Source organism: Zootoca vivipara, chromosome 7 (genome assembly GCF_963506605.1).
Source record: "Zootoca vivipara chromosome 7, rZooViv1.1, whole genome shotgun sequence".
NCBI classification, from domain to species: Eukaryota; Metazoa; Chordata; class Lepidosauria; order Squamata; family Lacertidae; genus Zootoca; species Zootoca vivipara.
Window position 1 is genome coordinate 88444198 of NC_083282.1, and position 19061 is coordinate 88463258.

Below are 19061 nucleotides of genomic sequence, written 5' to 3' on the forward strand. Positions count from 1 at the left end.
GAGGGGACGAGGGGGGAAAAACACACCCCCAGCCCCTAGCTGCTCACGCTAACCCGAGAGGAAAGAGGAGAATGCATCATCTGCCGCGCATGCGCAGGTGGGGGGCTGCGAGAGTGGCGGCGGCCATTCCGCGGATCAGGCTCCGCCCACTTTTCACTCGGGCCCTGTTTTTTTTTTTAAGTTCCCGCCCAGCCCGCCATCGTTCGATTGCAGCGGGGCGTGATTGAGAGGAGGCGGGCCTTATTATTATAATCGAGGAACCAATAAGAAAGAGGGAAAACGCTGAGGAGAGGCTGGATGGCCGGTTGTTTTACCTCACGAAGGCGGTGGGGAATGGCCTGCCCGCGGGGATGGTTGGTTGTTCCTTTGACCACAGCGGGCAGGGGGTTGCTGACCCTTAAGTCTTTGTATGCAGCTGCTGCTGCCCCCTGGCGTGGCTCGGGCCGTCTCTCCCCTCAGCCAGAAATCCAACAGGTGCTGCTCGGGCGGTGGGGGAGGAAGCGGCAGTCCCCCTCGCCCCGCTTCACGTGTAATGAGGGGCTCTTCACACGTTTGCACCGCGAAGGCAGGAAGGGAAGAAAGGCAGGCGGCGGTAGTTAAAGAACGGGAGCCACGACGCAGCCACCGACCTCTGGGTACGTTCCCTGGCAGGGAGCGGGGTTTTGGCGCACCCAAAATGGCAGAAGTAAATGCCCGTCAACTGGTCTCTTAGAGACCAACTAAGTTTGTCATTGGTATGAGCTTTCGTGTGCATGCACACTTCTTCAGTGTATAGTATCTCTCTACAGTGCCGGATTTACATATAAGCTAAACAAGCTATAGCTTAGGGCCCCACTCTCTTGGGGGACCCCAAAAAATTTAAAGGGGGAAAAACTGGTTGTACATTTCCAAAATACAAGATAAAAAACAAACATATAAAACCTCATAGCAACAGTGTTTTGTGTTGTGTAGGCTCCTATGATGTAAGTAAGCCTTCTCCCTAAAATATCACCGGTTTGCTCATTTCTATATCAATTACTTTGATAAAATACATATTTTTGTTATGTGCAAATGGCTTTAGGTCCATAAATTACCATATAGCATATATTCAACACAAAAAACAGTGGCAATTTGTTGTTGACAAAGGACAGCTGGACATATAAAGGGCCCCGTTACCTTCAGTAGCTTAGGGCCTCATCAAACCTAAATCCAGCCATTTCAAAACAAGAGCAAGAGCATCTCTTGATACTGCAAGTTCGCCCCTCCTGTTGAATATTTTTATACATAAGTAAGGTACCTATGTGGGACGCGGGTGGCGCTGTGGGTTAAACCACAGAGCCTAGGGCTTGCCGATAAGAAGGGCGGCGGCTCAGTCCCAGCTCCTGCCAGCCTAGCAGTTCGAAAGCACGTCAAAGTGCAAGTATATAAATAGGTGCTGCTACAGCGGGGAGGTAAACGGCATTTCCGTGCGCTGCTCTGGTTCACCAGAAGCGGCTTTGTCATGCTCGTCACATGACCTGGAAGCTGTATGCCGGCTCCCTCGACCAATAACACGAGATGTGCGCTTCAACCCCAGAGTCTGTCACGACTGGACCTAATGGTCAGGGGTCCCTTTACCTTTAAGGTACCTACGTATGTAAAAGGCTCATTTGTAATTATATACAGTCGTACCTTGGTTTACGACCCGCTCAGGTTGCAAACAGTTCGGGTTACGAACTCCGCAAACCCGGAAGTGTTTCCGGCGCGCTTTGCGCATGCGCAGAAGTGGCGCTCGGTTTGCGACCTTTTCGGGTTACGAACCGCGATCCGGAACGGATCGTGTTCGTAACCTGAGGTACTACTGTATTGGGAACAATTTGTGTTCTTGTACAGCTGCGTTGCTTTACACTTTCTGGGTATTCCACGATCATACTACAAAATACTGCATTTACTCAAATCTCACGCTTACCTTTTTTTGGCCAAATTACGTTGCAGAAATGAAGGGGCGTTTTGGATCCGATGGCACATTGGCTTTCGCCACAACTACTTGATTTGGTTTCAATGTGCTGAAAATGGAGGTCTGCATTAGGTCCGGTGTCGCATTAGACTCATGTCAAGCACTGCTAGGAGTTGTTGTCCCCCCCCCCCCAATGTATTTTTAATCAATTAAAAAAAACAAAAACAAGGTTGTGGTGTGATGGAATTTTTATTCCGTGGCCCACAGAAAAATGTTTGAGAACCACTGCTTTAAGGTGTTGCTGGATTACAGCTCACATCATCCCTGACCATTGGGTCCTTCTGTTTGGGGCTGATGGGAGTTGGAGACTCAGAGCATCTGGAAGGCTGCAAGCTCTCCTGCTTAAGGAGACATCTAAAGAAAGCCTAAGAACCAATCCCTGACACTAACAAGGAAATTAAAGACACAGCACCAAACATCTGGTTCTGCTGTGTCACAGCAAATTAATTGCAATTATACACACCTGGGAGTGAATTCCATTTAACTTAATGGGACTTGCTTTTTGCTTCTGAATAAAGGTCTCCATGGGAATAAAAGGGTGATGCATGATCAAACCTTCAACAAATTCTTTACTATAGGGATTCTTTACAGACCCTACGTCGGTACCAAAACCGTATATAACATTGAAACAATTATTATTATTATTATTATTATTATCATTATTATTTGTTAAATGAATAGAAAAGAACTGGTTCTTAGACACACCATAGAAGCAAGGTGACGCCTGCCACAAAGGGCTCAACGGAAGTAACCCAGAAACCTCATCAATCTCCAAAAAGCCCACTTTCAAAGGCCTGTCAAATGCAACTAAATGAAGAATACTTTGTATACGTGAGTTGCAATAAGGCAGGATGATGTGCTTGGGCTAAGGCCACAGACAACCCTTCGCTTCACCCACCACCAGTCAGTTCGCAACAAGCTTTGTTACACTTCCCTGAGTTTCAGGAGGCTTTCCTCCCCTTGGTGATTCCATTGTGTGCCACCCTGGGCTTTCTTGTCAACGTGTGATGCACACAAAGCTTCAGTGAAGGTTTTGCAGAACTCCTAATGGTTCAAAGCACAAGCAGGGAGTTCAGAGCTGCTATCACTAGGGGACAGACCAGAGTGCCAAAGTTTGGAGAATCCAGACGAAACCTTTGTGCAAAAGCACTGCATGGCCTTCTATTTCTCCGCAGTCTTAACTAGGCTTGTTTGTTTCAATGTTATATACGGCTGTTTATCCAAAAGGTTCAGCAAATAAAAACAGCAACATAAAAAAGCCAATAAATGTCATAACTGGAAGGTGGGGCTGAAAAATACCTACAAGACTTTTGCCTGGCACCTAAAGGATAAATCTATTTGGGGAAAGGCGGGTGAGGAATGTTTTGGGATTTTTTTTTTCCAACCTGAGGATTGCATTCCACTTTGGGCAACATCCTGGGGTGTGGTTTGCCAAATGCAAGTGGTGGGTGTCTTGCCAAATGCAAAGTGGTTCTTTTAAAAAAGATTCAGAAACAATACAAAACACAAGTGAAGAAGATGATTTCAATATATGCATACCAGGCATGCACTTCTATCTGCCACTTGGAAGCCCTCAAGGAGTGGTGAAGTGACTCCCCCAGGTAGCCTTAGATTGCACAGCCCTGCAGCCGATCAGTCCATGCACGAGCTTCTAAATCATTGCCCAAACCTTCTGATTGTCAGAGACCAGGCTGAGGAGTACAACTATATGAGGAATGGTGGGAACCTACCCCTCCCCCTGCTCATGGCCAGGATCCTGAAACTCCACAGGAGCAGGGGAGTAGTATTGATTTGGAACAATGGTTTGCTGATGGGCACAGTTCAGAAGATTATAGTTGGGCAGAACTGTGAGGTGAACAGCAAGAAGAAGAATAGGAAGAGAGTGAGCTAGCTGATTCTCTCACTGGAAGATGTGCAGCCTCTCAGTCCCAAGGCTAAGAGATTAGTTAAGGTGGCTTCGCAAAAGGCTCAATGGTTGAGAGCAGGTGGCTAGGAGATGAGAGGATGGATGTGACTAGAGGGAAGTGGGCGGAACCTTAATTGGGAGCATCTGCACTCAGAGAAAGGCCGCTTGTGCTTTTGCTGTACTCATTAAACATTTCTGTTACTGGTAAAAGACTGCTTTCTCTTTGTACTGCTTATCTATGGCCGAGGAAGCCGAGCCTCCGAAGCCTGAAACTGATTTTATAGATGTCTAGGGAGATTGATGTGGGAAGAGGCCATCCTTTAATTACCTGGATCCTAACCAATACAGAATTTAATAGGTACTTGCTATCTCCTTAAACCACTGAATCCATATGTGTGTTTTTTAAAATTCAGGGTCTTTTAAAGGCAATCCTGATCATATGAGTATTGCTTGCTTTTGGAGCACATTTTAAAACCTGGTCATTTAACAAGTCCAATAGTGAATGTACATAGTGTGGCTGGTACTCTGTACTTGTGAGTACTGTCACAAAAAAAACCTTGTGTGAGAGTAACAGGGTTGGTTTTTTAAAATATATATATATAAATCACCACACCCATTTGTTCATTAATTGTTAAAGGAGCCCCCTGATGAGGGGCGAGGAGGGCATTCATAGAATTGTAGAGTTGGAAGGGACCCTGAGGATCATTTCATCCAACCCCCTGTAATGCAGGAACATGCAGCTGTCCCATACAGGGATCGAATTTTCAACCCTGGCATTATCACCCCATTCTCTAACCAACCCAAGCACACTTCTTGCTACACTCAAATATCTGCCCTCTGACTGGTTTCCTCCAACAGAGGTTCAAAGTTTGGGCATCTGGATGGCACTGCTACTAAACTTATTCAGAATAAGGCAAACACAAATGAGAGATCGAGCTCTGAAGTGGCAAGCAAGGGGAATGAGCATCTTATTTATTATCACATTTCTGTTCCGTTCTCCCTCCAAGGGGCTCAGAGCATGACACGCATCCTTCTGCCTCACACTCCCCTTTTTGTGTCCAAAGCTACTTCACTGAGCTTCTTGCCCAAGTGAAGAGCTGAACCTACGTCTCCCTGGGGTGGTGGTTTCTACACTCCAGTATCTGTCTGTGCACCGCACTGCCTTATCAGTGTTTTTTTTTTTGCTTCGGTCAGGTTAAAAACTGCTTGCAGCTTTAAATGTTTGATTCGAAGCACAAATTGGTTAATTGCTTGGGTGGAGATTGGAAGGTAAAGGGGCCCCAGAAGCCAGTGTTAGACACTTGTTCTCTGCTTTGTGGTTGAGTGATCTTCCAGTTTGTTCTGGTTAAGTAAGTACCCTGCATGCATACACAACAACATAATGTATTGAGGTCTACTTGTAATAATGCTGTTGAATATTTAGAGGCTTTAAGTACAGTAGTGGATATTAACTTGGTCCTGAGGTTTGGTTTATTTGCTTGAGCTCTACAGAGCTTATGTATTGTGTAGATATGTTTTGCCTATCTCAGTATAGGCCATGATATATTTTACCATGTTAACAGGAAAAGGAGGGGTAGAAATGGGTGGCAGCCTTCTTCAGGTAGCAACTGTGCTTGAAGATGTGCTGTGCTGGTCTGGCTTCTCTCATTTTACACAGGGTGCTAACCCTCAAATAATCCCCTATCATAGTGGTTCCCATTTAGGGGTCCACAGAACACACCCAGGGGGACCATGGCCCCATTCTTTGCCTCCCCCCAACTTTTTTGTCATTTTTGCATGGTAATATCTCAAAATTTTGGTCTGTTTCAGTGCTGCCCTACATTTTGTTAAAAAAAATGCTTTGCAGTGGTAACTACCATAGAATTATCAAATCTTTCAAAAGTAGGGGGCCAGTGGCTTGGCTTTTTAAAAATAATTATCTAATTGGGAACCACTGCCTTGTCATGTTCATTGGGAAGATCTGCTACTTATTGTAATCCCCTCCCTTTAAAAAAAGGAAGTGAGTTAGAAAGCAAAGAAGGAATCATAACTCAGTTACTTATCACATATACAGAAACAAAATGGGTAATGAAAACCGTTTTCAGAAAACCTATTTAACACTAAATCCTACAAGGCAGGAGTTTGTAGGTGTTTGAGAGCCAGTGTGGTGTAGTGGTTAAGAGCAGTAGACTCGTAATCTGGAGAACCGGGTTCGCGTCTCCGCTCCTCCACATGCAGCTGCTGGGTGACCTTGGGCTAGTCACACTTCTTTGAAGTCTCTCAGCCTCACCCACCTCACAGGGTGTCTGTTGTGGGGGAGGAAGCGAGGAAGGGAAAGGAGATTGTTAGCCGCTTTGAGACTCCTTCGGGTAGTGATAAAGCGGGATATCAAATGCAAACTCTTCTTCTTCTTCTTTGCATATTTTCTCTGGTGTGGGTTGATTGAATGGTCATACAATTCTCCTTAACATCTTGTTCCTACCCTCTACAGTCTATAAAACAGGATTGCTATACCTGCAAACGACAATGAAGCCTTAAGATGTAAGGTGCAGTGATTAATGCATCTCACTAGGACCTGGGAGACCAGGTTTCAAATTCCCACTTGGTCATGAAACTCACTGGGTGACCTGGACCAGTCGCTGCCTCCCAGCCTAACTTGCATCACAGGATTGTTGTGGAGATTAATTGAGGCAGCGGGGGAACCGTGTACTCTGCCTTGAAGAGGAATGTGGAATATAACTAATAAATAAATAAGGCTACAAAACCTGCAACTGTAGATTTGTGTGGTTGCATGATTGTGAAGAGTGAGCTCTGAGCAGCTAAGCTGCATAGTCTGATATGGCACTATAACTATACTGTGCACTGCACTAAAGACATTCCTGTGTAGGCATGGGAAATTAGTAGGGATCTTTGAGCTGGGGGGAATAACCTCTAGCCCTCCAGATGTTGCCACAACTCGCATCAGCCTCAGACAGCCTGGTTAATGTTCAAGGGTGATGGGAGCTGTGGTCCAGCAATATCTGGAAGGTCACAGATTATCTCCCCCCCCCCTCTTTAAAGAAAGAAAAGCACATGAACTTTCAGAATTATCGTTTTGTCTTGTATTCACATTTATTCTGGTTTAATTAGCTCATTGTTCTTGTACAGGTTATCAGTATTTGATGGTGGAAAGCCCTCTTAACACTTTCATCATTGACTTGAACCTCTGTTTTGGGTGGGTGTGGGAGCAAAATAATCTCAGAACTGCAGATCGGGTGATCTCATCCTGTCCCCACAAACAGAGTTGACTTCCTTGACAATTGCATGCAAGAGATTGCCTTTCTCCCCAAGCATCTTTAGCTTCCCTGCCTGAAGTTGGCTGGAGCAAGTCCATTAACACATCCCACCTAATTATCAGCTATACTTAAGGGGAAATGGCACTGTAGATGACAATTTGTCTGTCAAATGTAACTTGTAAACAGAGAGGTTTTTGTAAATGGGACCAGTGAGTTGGGGGCTTTGATACTGTATTTAAAATTGATCTTTTGCATTTCTTGTCTCTGCAAATGGAACAAAATGTTAAAACTTGTTTAGTCATTAAATAAGTCACTGACGTCTCCTTTTTGTCCTGCTCTTACAATGCCCAGAATTAATGGATGCATTCAGTCAAAAAATGAGTTCTTGCACAAATTTGTTGCCTCCATTTTAAGCTGCTGCTGAATTCCTTTGTCCCTCTTTTTCACCAAAACACACAAATGTCTCCCCACCCCCCTTGTCTTCCTGTAAAACTTTTTGTTCTCTGGCCAGGTGGAAGGGCAGCAATTGTACTGAAGCAACTACCAAATCAGCAGGCTGTAGAAAAGCCGGAACCTTGTGCCTGCCTGCTGTTTGGGAGCCTGTGTGGCTTTTCTGAGTTCAAGAGCTTTCCAGAATTCACAGGAGGCTGAGCCAGAGAGAGCTAAGGGATGCAGGCTACTAATCGGATGCGGACTGTCATTGAAATCAACCAGCTTGTCGATAATATAATGGCTAGTATCCTTTCAATAAAGAGGGACATGGAAGACAGCTCGTCTGCGAGAGCACCTAGGAACGGGTTTGCCCAGTACAGCATGCGATTTGAGAAGAGGCGCCTACAGACTTTCCAGCATTGGCCGGAGAGCTTTCCTATTTCCCCAGCCGCCCTGGCCGCTGCTGGCTTCTTTTACATTGGGCCTGAGGACAGGGTGAAATGTTTTTGCTGTGGTGGGGTGTTGTTTGACTGGTTTGCTGAGGATGACCCCAAGGCAGAGCACAAGAAGTTCTTCCCAAGTTGCTCTTTTATCCAGAAGAAGGATTTAGGAATCAAACTGATGCTTCAGGCTGGGGGCCTCCAGGATGCTGTGGACGGACAGTTCCTTGGCATGTTGCAAAACTTAAGCATGGAAGAGGCCACTGTAGACTTTCAACCAGAATACCCAGATATGGAGACAGAAGGAGATCGCCTGGTGACATTTGAGAATTGGCCAGCTTCTGCTCGGGTGACTCCAGAGTTGCTCGCCAGAGCAGGATTTTTCTACACAGGTATGTAAGCTGGTAAGAACTGAAAAAGGGGGTTATGCTGTTTTATATTGTTTTATTTGGCTTAATGAAATTTATATACAGCTTACTAGAATGAAGCAGTTCTCCCTAAGCAGTTTGCAATGAGCAAAAGATACCAAATGTTAAAGCAAGTTATATGAAAAATGAATAAATAAAACCAGTGCTGATAAAGCATTTAACTTTCAGAAGTTTTGGGAGGCTCAAACGAGTGGTGGCAGCCTGAAATTCCTTTGCAAAAGTGCTGCTCTGGTTTGAAATGGGTGCGGTTTTTGATACTGTAGAGTGCTGCTTCACAAGAGCTTTCCCCAAATGCAAAAACAGCACCTGCAGGATCAAAATCCCATCTCCTCATAGAAGGTAGGATGAGTGTCTCTGCCTGGAGTATGTGGGGGCTTTGGTGCTGTGGGGCTCTTGGTTGGTTGGGTGGAGGAACATCTCTGCAGAGCTGCTATTCCTCTTTCCTGTCCCTGTCTCCAGTCCCAACCAGGGAGCGCTGCCAGACTGGATTCTCCTGCTAAATGGTACTTCCCCCTCCCCCATTTTAGCAAACCAGCATGGAATCCCCTGCAAAAAATGAGGGGCAAACCTCCCATTTAACAGCACTTGTGACTTCAAAGCACTCTGCAAATGTTGTCATTGTGACATCATGTGATGGACAGTTGGTCAACTCCATCCACGTGCCAAATTTGGCCAACAAGGCTGATCTTGAGAAGGATCTGGCCCATGGGGCCAAAAAGGTTCCCCTGCCCTGCTGTAAGGTATCAGCATCATCATGGAGTGTCAGTGTGCAGCTAATATGAAGTATGCACATTCTCGGTGGTGGTGGTGGCGGCTGCCAATGTGGTGCGCACAAATGCCAGATTGCCCAGCAGTATCCCCTATGGTGCCCACAAAAAGCCTCCATAAATATCTCATTGAAAAGCCACAATGCGAGAGAGACCAATCTTTTTGCTTCGCTTCTGTTTGCACTGGGTTAACCTCTTGCACTTTGGAACACACACCCTTAAACATGTCCACATTACATTGGATGCCCACAGAGGAGAGGAGCAAAGAGCTGTTTTCTGTGAGCAACTGCAGTGATGGTTGATGTAGATGCCTTATTCTGCTCCCCTATTTGATTTTCTTTTCTTTTTAGGCATGGGCGTACCCAGCGCGGGGCAGGGGGGCAGCTGCCCCCTAGAAGTAGGGCCGGCGCAGCTATGGGCGAGAGCAGCGCTGCCGGCGGGGCTGGTGGGCAGAGGCGGAGCACAGCCTGGCGGAGCGTGAGTTCGCCGTTCCCGCCCACCGCGGCCTCCCTCCAGCTCCCCATTGCACCCTCCGGCAAGGCCAAGTGTGGCGGGGAACCAGAGAGCGCGACGGGAAGCTGGAGGGCGTGGCGGGCAGGAACGCCGAACTCGCGCTCCGCTGGGCTGTGCTCCGCCTCTGCCTCTGCCCACCAGCCCCACCGGCAGTGCCGTTCTCGCCCACGGCTGCGCGCTCCGCCGGTGTCCTGGCCATAGTGCACTGGGGGCAGCCCGGCGGGCCAGAGTGAGCGCCCTGGCTGCGTGCTGTCAGCGGAGCCCCAGCGCCTCCGACTGCAAAAAGCTTCGCGGCGCCTAGGTGAGACCGGAGTCAGTTTCACCTGGGCTCCGTAGCCCTGTCCACGTTCTCACTTTTTGGCCCCTCTCCTCCCATGCCTTGCCCCCCCTAGTTTTGATCCTGGTTATGCCCCTGTTTTTAGGCATGGCAGCAATTTTGTGTTGTGCCACTCCCCCCCCCCAGAAGACAATCCTTTTACAGCCAGTGCCCATGCCACTTTCTCAAAATTTTATATGTGTCCCCTGGCCCCAAAAGGTTGGTTGGGGCCCTGGAGCTGTTTCAGCTTTTAAGTGATTAACATGAGACCTCTTGCCATGGCTGTTTTCAGGCCAGGGGGATTATGTGCGGTGTTTCTACTGTGATGGCGCTTTGAGGAACTGGGAGCGTGGAGATGACCCATGGATGGAGCATGCTGTTTGGTTTCCAAGGTAACACATCCCTATTTGCCCCACACACTCACAAACACACACCCCTCTTTCAGGAACAAAGAACAATTGATATGTGGGTTCACAGTAACAGCCCACAGGACAATAGCAAGTTGACCCACCTAACTGGCGATGCCAGCTTTCTCAGATTCAACTTGGAAACTCTTGCTAAACAATAACCTTGCATGTTCAGGAAACCTGTGCCCTGAAGTAGATATTCAGTGTTTACAAGGATAGGATTTTCCAATTGTTTGCCTAAGCGTTCAGATGCTAGCATTCTTTTCCTGCTTTGAAAGCAGAGAGACCTAGCTTAATTGCACATGATTTCTGCTAGAAAGGCACAGACCCCCTGACTCCCTAGTGAACACACTGGACTGAATGCATACACATTGCAGCTCCCCACTGAATACTCACCAGCTTGCTATTCTGCATCCTTTTTGCATCCTGTGCAAGAGGTCACTGCTGGCTGGCTTTTTTATGTAGAAGTATAGCAACAAGTTCCTAAACCATTTCACATATTTGCAGCTGCAAACAGGTATTTTTTCCCTTCCTGATTAACACACTATTATTATTATAGTATTATTATTATTATTATGGCTGGGGGTTTGTTTGTTTTCTTTGATCAGCACATACCCTCTCCTCCTCCTGTGTGGCAAGTGAAGTCTGGAAAATAATGAGAATTCCCAAAGCATTTTGTTATACGGTCTGAGTCAACAGTTCAAAGGGAGGACAGAAGGCCAAAATGTCACGGTCTGAGCGCAAGTGAAACCCACTTTGGTGATGTGCTATGACTGATGGTGAAATGACTTGAAATACTGTAAAAGTAAACGCTGTCTGTGATGCTTGGAGTATCACTGCTATTCCTATATGAGTTTGGATTTTAGAGTCTTGCTACGTGCTTTGTGGTAGCAAACCCAGTTTTACACGAGACGGAGAGCAGCAACCAATTCTGACACACTTAAAAAATAATACAGTAATATATTTTTATGATACTTGCATTTTGCCTCATTGATAACACATCTGTATATTAAACAGATGTGACCCATGAGTCGGCCATAGGTGACAAATGGAAATGTAGATAGATAGATACTTTGTCATTGTACTTTAAATAGTACAACGAAATTGAATGCCCTCCCTTAAAAACAAAACAAAAACACAATTACAGTCACACACATACATACACCCCCCCCCTATTCTGTTACACTGTCTTTGTTTAAAGTTGTGGCTTCCAAAGTTTTTACAGTGTTTGAGGAGAAAGTTGCTTATGTTTCCTTTTCCTTTTGTGTTGCCTATTAGCTCTGCTTCCCTTCTGAGGCAGGTTGCTTTGTATATCTTGAAGGGCTCAGTTTACGTTTTGCACATTGCACAGTAGCGCGGTAGTCTGCAAGTGAGGGTTAGTGAAGAGCAGTAGTTGGGAGATGGAGGATTGGAGTGGTGTTCAGCTTGTTAAAAAAAAATGTAACCCATGCATTGGCCATAGGTGACAAAAATGTGAACATTTTCAGAAGCACCTGTGAAAATTGCCCTTGCTAGGCTTGAGCTGCAAACCTGGAAGTAAGTCCCATTGAATTAAAATTATTTGCTGGCAGAACTGGGCATTGTGCTTGGCTAAGCACCCGTTGCTATATTAACCGATTCTCTTTTCTCCACTACATACATACTAAATTCTTTGGACCAATAGCCTCATTAGTATTGTTGCATGCCACCTCAATCTCTGAGCTGTGTGAGAGTCCAGGGGGTCTAGGCATTTACCCAGGGTTCTGTTTCATCAGAATGAGGGACAGCGGAGACTGTGGTGTCTTTATGATGTGTTGTTTATTTGCACATACATACAACCTGAGGCTACATTGGCAGGGCTCACAGCATTAACACTCCAAGAAGGTCTTGCAGCAGAAATCAAGCATGTCTCTTCCTCACAGGCTCAAGCTTCCCACTAGCTTCTAGCTCTCACACACCAAAACTCTGGCTTTTGTCCTTCTAACAGACAACCAGTTGATGGAGGAGGCCACTTCCTTTGTTACCTTAATGACCCATATTTAGGCGATTACCTCACCAGGAAGCTGGCCTGGCGATTCCAGCAATTGAATCCTTGCTGGATCCAGGAATGAGAAAGGACTCAGGCATATTCCAAATAATCTCTGTCTTTCCATTAGTTTCATTTTGGGGCTGTGTTTTCAAGGAAGCCAGTTGGCCGTCACAGTATTGAGACTGTTTCGTCTTCTCTTCTCCTGTCCCACATCTATAGGTGTAAATTCTTGCTGCAGTCCAGAGGGAGCGACTTCATCAACAGTGTTCAAGAAGCGAATATCAATCCTATACTCCCGGTGAGTGTGCGCGTGTGTCTGTTTGTGTGTGCAAGTGTGCACATGCATGCAGTTATTCTAAAATGTTGCATATCTTTTGTTTGCAGGAGGACAGCTTACATTGGCCTGAACAACATCCCACCAGCTCCCAAGGTAAGGACTTCTGTAATTTTGAGCTCTTGCTCAGCAGGAGGCCTGTCTTGCCTCTTTTGATGTTGTTCCAAAGGAATCTCTGCGGAACTGTGGCAAGCATCCGGGGGGGCGGGGTTCCAAGTGCTCACTCCAGGGTCTGTGTTCCTTTGATAATCATAGACACGGTGGATGCTTCCTTAGCTTTAAGAAATATGATTTATTCACATATTTACACCTGGATTTGGAGGGAGGGAGTCCAGATCTTACAGGAGGGCCATCTCAAGAGGGGCTTCCTCCCCACAGCAGTGGAGCCCAAGGCTTCTCTCCCACCTTTCCTACAGCCAGGCACCCAATATCGTTCTGCACCGTTTTCAACTATTTTGCAAGCCTCATGCCAAAAGCCCCATTTTTGTACAAAATAACTCCTTCACACATGCAAAGAGACACTCAATGAATATGCATGTGTTAAGATGCTACCGGTACTGCTTCTCATGTAGACACTCAAACTTCTTAAAATCTATTTGGGGCTTCTAAATATTTTTTGGAGTAGGGAAACCGACCTTGTGAACAGGGACTCCCAATATATGTCATATTCTCTGTGTGTTTTATGTGCAGAGCCTGCTCAGAGGCAAACAGATTCTCGGAGAGTGAGGAGAGAGGCAGAAACAGGACGTCCAAATGAACCAGGTAAGGTTAGTGGAAGAGAGTGAAACAGAGCAGCCAGGTGGGATAGGAGCAGGTAGCCTAATTCTTGGCTAAGCAAAATAACTCATTTCTCTGTAACATATCTAAAGACTGGCAAAAGCGGTCAGAGACTAAGGTGTCTTCACATTACCATCTTGGAGCACAATGAAGAGGTTTATTGTGTTCCCTGGTGGTCGTCCTACACAGAAGTAGGACCTTGATAGAGACACATGCCCTCTTGGCATGTTCTCTCCCTCCTGGTCAGTCGTTTGGGAGCTTCAAAAGCTTTCTTCTGCCCGAACATCACAGTGACTGATGCCAAGAAACATCAGCACACTCGGGGATCCGCAGAGTGTTCGCAATTTGCATAAACAGACCTCAGCAACTCAGCATTTGGCTAATCTATTTTATTTACATATAAACACACACGGAGCACTGCAACATGGCTTGTTGAGGAAAGTTTTTAGACGCTAAAGGGCTTGGCCACAACTGTTAAGAATTGCCACCATGAAACTAAAATCTACTCTGAGTAGATCCACTAAAACCAGATGATCATGCCCATTAATTTCAGTGATTATGACTAACATTGGATACAACTCCAAATATCTGAGTTTATTTTGATGGCTGGTTTGTGGCTTTAACATGGTTTTTGTGGATCTGACCACAGTAGAAAGCTGTGGCCTTGAGTCTGTGAGCATTCTGAATTTTATAATGCAGGGATAGTCTGTGTGGTTTGAGAATTTATCATACTCTTGAGTATGATACTTCAAGAGTACGAAAAATGTCAACTGATAGAATTAAGAGGTTATAGTACTAATGGCTAAAGGGACCCAGGTGGCGCTGTGGGTTAAACCACAGAGTCTAGGGCTTGCTGATCAGAAGGTCGGCGGTTCGAATCCCTGCAACGGGGTGAGCTCCCGTTGCTCGGTCCCAGCTCCTGCCCACCTAGCAGTTCGAAAGCACATCAAAGTGCAAGTAGATAAATAGGGACCGCTCCGGCGGGAAGGTAAACGGCGTTTCCGTGTGCTGCTCTGGTTCGCCAGAAGCAGCTTTGTCATGCTGGCCACATGACCCGGAAGCTGTCTGCGGACAAACGCTGGCTCCCTCGGCCTATAGAGCGAGATGAGCGCCGCAACCCCAGAGTCGGACACGACTGGACCTGATGGTCAGGGGCCCTTTACCTTTTTAGTACTAATGGCTACAAAGTAGATGCAACTTGATGTGACGAATTTCTTAGGGGGATCATTGCCAAGCAAGTATGGTCTGTCCATGTTAGCTTGGTATCAACATAGTTCCTATTTTTTTTTTATAAAAAAATGTAATTTGTTCTGCTATATGCAACACAGCAAAATAAAAACTGCTCACAAAACAGTACACTGAGCACCGTCCAAAAGAGCCATGTTGTGAAATGTATATTGCTTCACTATGGGGCTTTCGTCCATTTGTCAAGGGTTAGTTGGCTCTGAAAATATTCCGGTGTTTGGGTTCGTATGACCAATTTTCACCGTGGGAGAATGTTGGCTGAAGGTGCTAATTTCCCTTGACAAATAAGTCAGTAAAAACTTGCAGAAGAAGAGGGATTCTCCCAGACTTCCTGTGCTCCAGCCCAACCCCCTTTCCCCACAACACGGAAACTCTGGACTGCAAGATTGCCGTGTGGCACAGAGCAATCAAAATGGCTCTTTTGGGCTGCTCCTGAAACTTTCTCCTTCCTTTTGTTAGAGTCTGCTGTGAGCACGGAGGAAGAGCTGCGCCGGCTGCGCGAGGAGCGCATGTGCAAAGTGTGCATGGACAAAGACGTGTCCATCGTGTTGGTGCCTTGTGGCCACTTAGTGGTTTGCCCAGAATGCGCTCCTAATCTAAGACGCTGCCCCATCTGCAGGGGGGTCATCCGTGACAGTATGAAGGCATTCCTCTCTTGAACTGGGAAGGTGGGTAAAGAGAGAACTACAGGAAATATTGCCGAACTGAGGACATTGTCCAAGTCCCATTGCACCTTATGCTTACTTATGCTTACTTAATGGTGCATGCGATAAAAGCCAAAGTAACTTTTACAGCCTTGGTCTGCCATACCTAACCATGGTGGCAGATGCAGGTCCACTCTCAACCACCTTGCCCAGAACACCCCGCCCTTCTTGAAAGCAAGGCGATGTGCGTGTGTACGGGGTGACAGAAACTCTCACTGAGTGGTCAGCAGAGGTGCCCTGTTGCGCCCAAGACTGAGGGGGCTCAGCATGTATCGCACATGTGTGATGTCGTGTGTGACATCACGTTGTCTGGACAAAGCTGAGTGTTCTGGAGGAGCCGGCTATTGATGCTGCGATGCACGATATGTGATGCATGTGACGTGGCCAGCTCCCCTCAATATCGAGGGGGCCTAGCCCACTTCCAACAAATATTCAAGGGGCTGCAGACCTCTTGGCCCTCTAGAATTGGCATGCCTGGTGGTTAGCCAAGGGTGCTGGCAACAGGTTCAGTTGCCGACAATGAGGTATGCAGGGCCTCCAGTAAGCAGAGATTTGCCAATTGTGTCATATCTCCTCATGATGGAGCTGGCCATGCAGATCTGCAGAGCCATTTTGCACAAACCTGTGTGTGTCCAGCTGCCAGCAGAGAGATGTTTTTAAGACTCATCTGCCATTTGTCAGCTGGAGAGGCTTCCTGTTGGCAGTACTCCTGTATTGAAGCACTCCTTATGTACCCATTGGAATAGTCTGTGGATTCATTGCCGTCTGCTCAGAATGCCAGCATGGCAACTGTGAACATAAGAGCTTGCTGGATGAGGCTAGAGGCCCATCTAGTCCAGCATCCTGTTCTCACAGCAGCCAGCAGGACCCGAGTGTTAGAGCACTCTCCCTACTTGTGATTCCCCAGGAGCTGATATTGGGAAGAATACTGCAACTGTGCACAGAAAGGTGGGAGACAAATTGTCACCCATTCAAGCATGAGAGGAATCGGCAAGGAGCAATTGCTATGGGAAAGGTTGCTGGAAGAATTGAAAGCAAATGGTTTGCATGAGGAAGGCACAACATCTGCTTTGTATGAAGGTCCCACCTTCAAATGTTGGTATTTCCAGGAAGGGACTCCTGCCTGAAATCCCTGAGACCTGCTACCCACCAATATAGACAGTATTGAGCTAGATAGATGGACCAGTGGTCTGACTCTGTATAACATAGCTTCCTCTGTTCTTTCAGAATCTTCAGAGGCCAGATACTTGCTGCTTGATGGACCCATTTTGGCCTACAACGACCCAGCCTGAGGGGACATCAAACGAAGGAGCTTTGCAATAAGTGCTGGTACACCCGAGGCACCTCCTTCCCAGCCAAAATGATCTTGCAGGACTTCTCCATGTGTGCTGTTTGGGACTGTTGGGATTTCTCTAACAGCAATATAAAAAAAAAGATCAAGGACAAAATAATCCCAAAGGACTTTCTGGTCTGTGAAACTATTGACTTTTCTCTTTTTCTAGGGATTACTTCAAATTTGAAAGATGGTTCCTTCCTTGCTGATGTAATGTCTTGGAGCAGAAAACTTTGTCTAGCTTCTTTAGTAACTTGGTTTATTTCTATTTTTTTACCATTTATTTTTTTTCCTTGGAAAATATTTTGTTTGAATAAAAGTAACTTTAACCATTGGGGACTACTTTATAACAAGTTCTTGCAAGGCACTTGCACCGAACAATAAATTTAATATTTCAGTCATGCTATGGCTTTCCCTATACAGAAACTGTAACACTTATTATCATATAACATTTATTTAACTATACTGTCATTGTGCCCCCGCCCAATTAATGCACCCCTCCACTAGTATACCTGAAGGAGCATCTCCACCCCCACCATTCAGCCCGGACACTGAGGTCCAGCTCCGAGGGCCTTCTGGCGGTTCCCTCACTGCGAGAAGTGAGGTTACAGGGAACCAGGCAGAGGGCCTTCTCAGCTGTGGCGCCTGCCCTGTGGAACACCCTCCCAGCATATGTCAAGCCAATAAGCAACTATTTTACTTTTAAAAGACAACTGAAGTTTCCCTAAAAACTGTTTAGGGAAGTTTTTAATGTTTGATGTATTGTTTTTAATATTTGGTTGGAAGCCACCCAGAGTGGCTGGGGAAACCCAGCCAGATGGGTGGGGTATAAATAATAAATTATTATTATTTTGTACAAATTTCTCCAAATATGCACATGCTTGCATAGCAATTTTCTCTAAAGGAATGCATTTCTATACATTGTTTTCATGAAGATGTATCTTTCATGCATACTTAACCATAGTATGTACTTCTTTTATCTTATTTGGTGATCACTCGTAGTTAAAACACAGTTTTAACAATGAGCCCATAAGTGGTTGTGGAGGCCAAGTCTGGATCCACACATCCTTCCACAGTGGGGATATTGGTTTCTGGGTGGGAGTTGATCACGGTGAGGTTTTGCCAAGTGTGCCTTCCTCTTAGCACGCTCCTCCCTAGCATCCTGAATTGAAGTGTCTTCAAAGCCCATGACACCTTTAGTAAAGGCTGTTTCTCCAATTGGAGTGCTCTCAGGCCAGTGTTTCCCAATTGTCGGTATTTATACTACATTTTTAAAGATTTGCCTTGAGACAGTATTTAAACCTCTTTTGTTACACTTTCCATTTTTAAGTTCGGAATAGAGTAGTTACTTTGGAAGACGATCATCAGGCATCCGCACAACATGACCAGTCCAACGAAGTTGATGTTGAAGAATCATTGCTTCAACACTGGTAATCTTTGCTTCATCCAGTACACTGATATTAATTCACCTGTCTTCCCAAGTGATGTGTAAACATTTTTGGAGACACCATTGATGGAATCTTTCGAGGAGCTAGAGATGGCGTTTGTAAGTGGTCCATGTTTCACAAGCATACAGTAAGGTTGGTAGTACAATAGCTTTGTAAACAAGCATTTTGGCTTCCCTGCGAATGTCCCGGTCCTCAAACACTCTGCGCTTTAATCGGCAGAAAGCTTTCTGCAGCTTTCTTTTATACACATTACTTGGCACTGAATTGCAAAATTAGGAGACGTGTGAATTTCAAAGGATGGTTGTGTATATTGTTGAGGAATGTGAATTGGGTTAGGGTTGCTTTGAAAGGCACAGTGTGTATGGTGTGTCAGACTAAGACCTGGGAGGCCAGGGTTCAAGAACTGCCACTTGGCCATGAAGCTCACACTGGGATTACTTTGGGCTAGTCGCTGCTAGCCTACCTCACAGGGTTATTGTTGGGATTAAATGGGGGGGGGGCTTCGAGGAAAAAGTGGGATAGAAATGGAATAAATAAATCTCTGATTCCCACTGCATTCTTTTAACTTCTCCTGTCTTTAGGATAAGTCAAAGCATGGAATTAAACAGGACCAGGCTTCAGTGAGAAGGAGCCTGCGAGGGCTGTACATAGCATGTGTTTGCATGCACAGCGCCACTCCACTCCCGACATTCAACCCATGTTTCCACAGTGGGGCACAGGACGGCAAACATGGCACTTTGCTATAATGGGCAGTACACCATGAGTGCATGTAAT

The 19061-nt window shown here is 46.0% G+C and overlaps 1 protein-coding gene across 1 annotated transcript; it reads left to right on the top strand.

Moving 5' to 3' along the window:
* The first annotated feature begins 155 nt into the window (after nucleotides 1-155).
* On the top strand, nucleotides 156-17532 carry BIRC7 (baculoviral IAP repeat containing 7). The gene is made up of 8 exons (XM_035124156.2): nucleotides 156-635; nucleotides 7647-8399; nucleotides 10324-10423; nucleotides 12666-12744; nucleotides 12831-12876; nucleotides 13471-13542; nucleotides 15262-15470; nucleotides 16734-17532. The coding sequence occupies exons 2-7, from the start codon at nucleotides 7805-7807 to the stop codon at nucleotides 15459-15461; spliced, it is 1092 nt and encodes a 363-aa protein (XP_034980047.1). The 5' UTR covers nucleotides 156-635; nucleotides 7647-7804; the 3' UTR covers nucleotides 15462-15470; nucleotides 16734-17532.
* Nucleotides 17533-19061: the final 1529 nt, after the last annotated feature.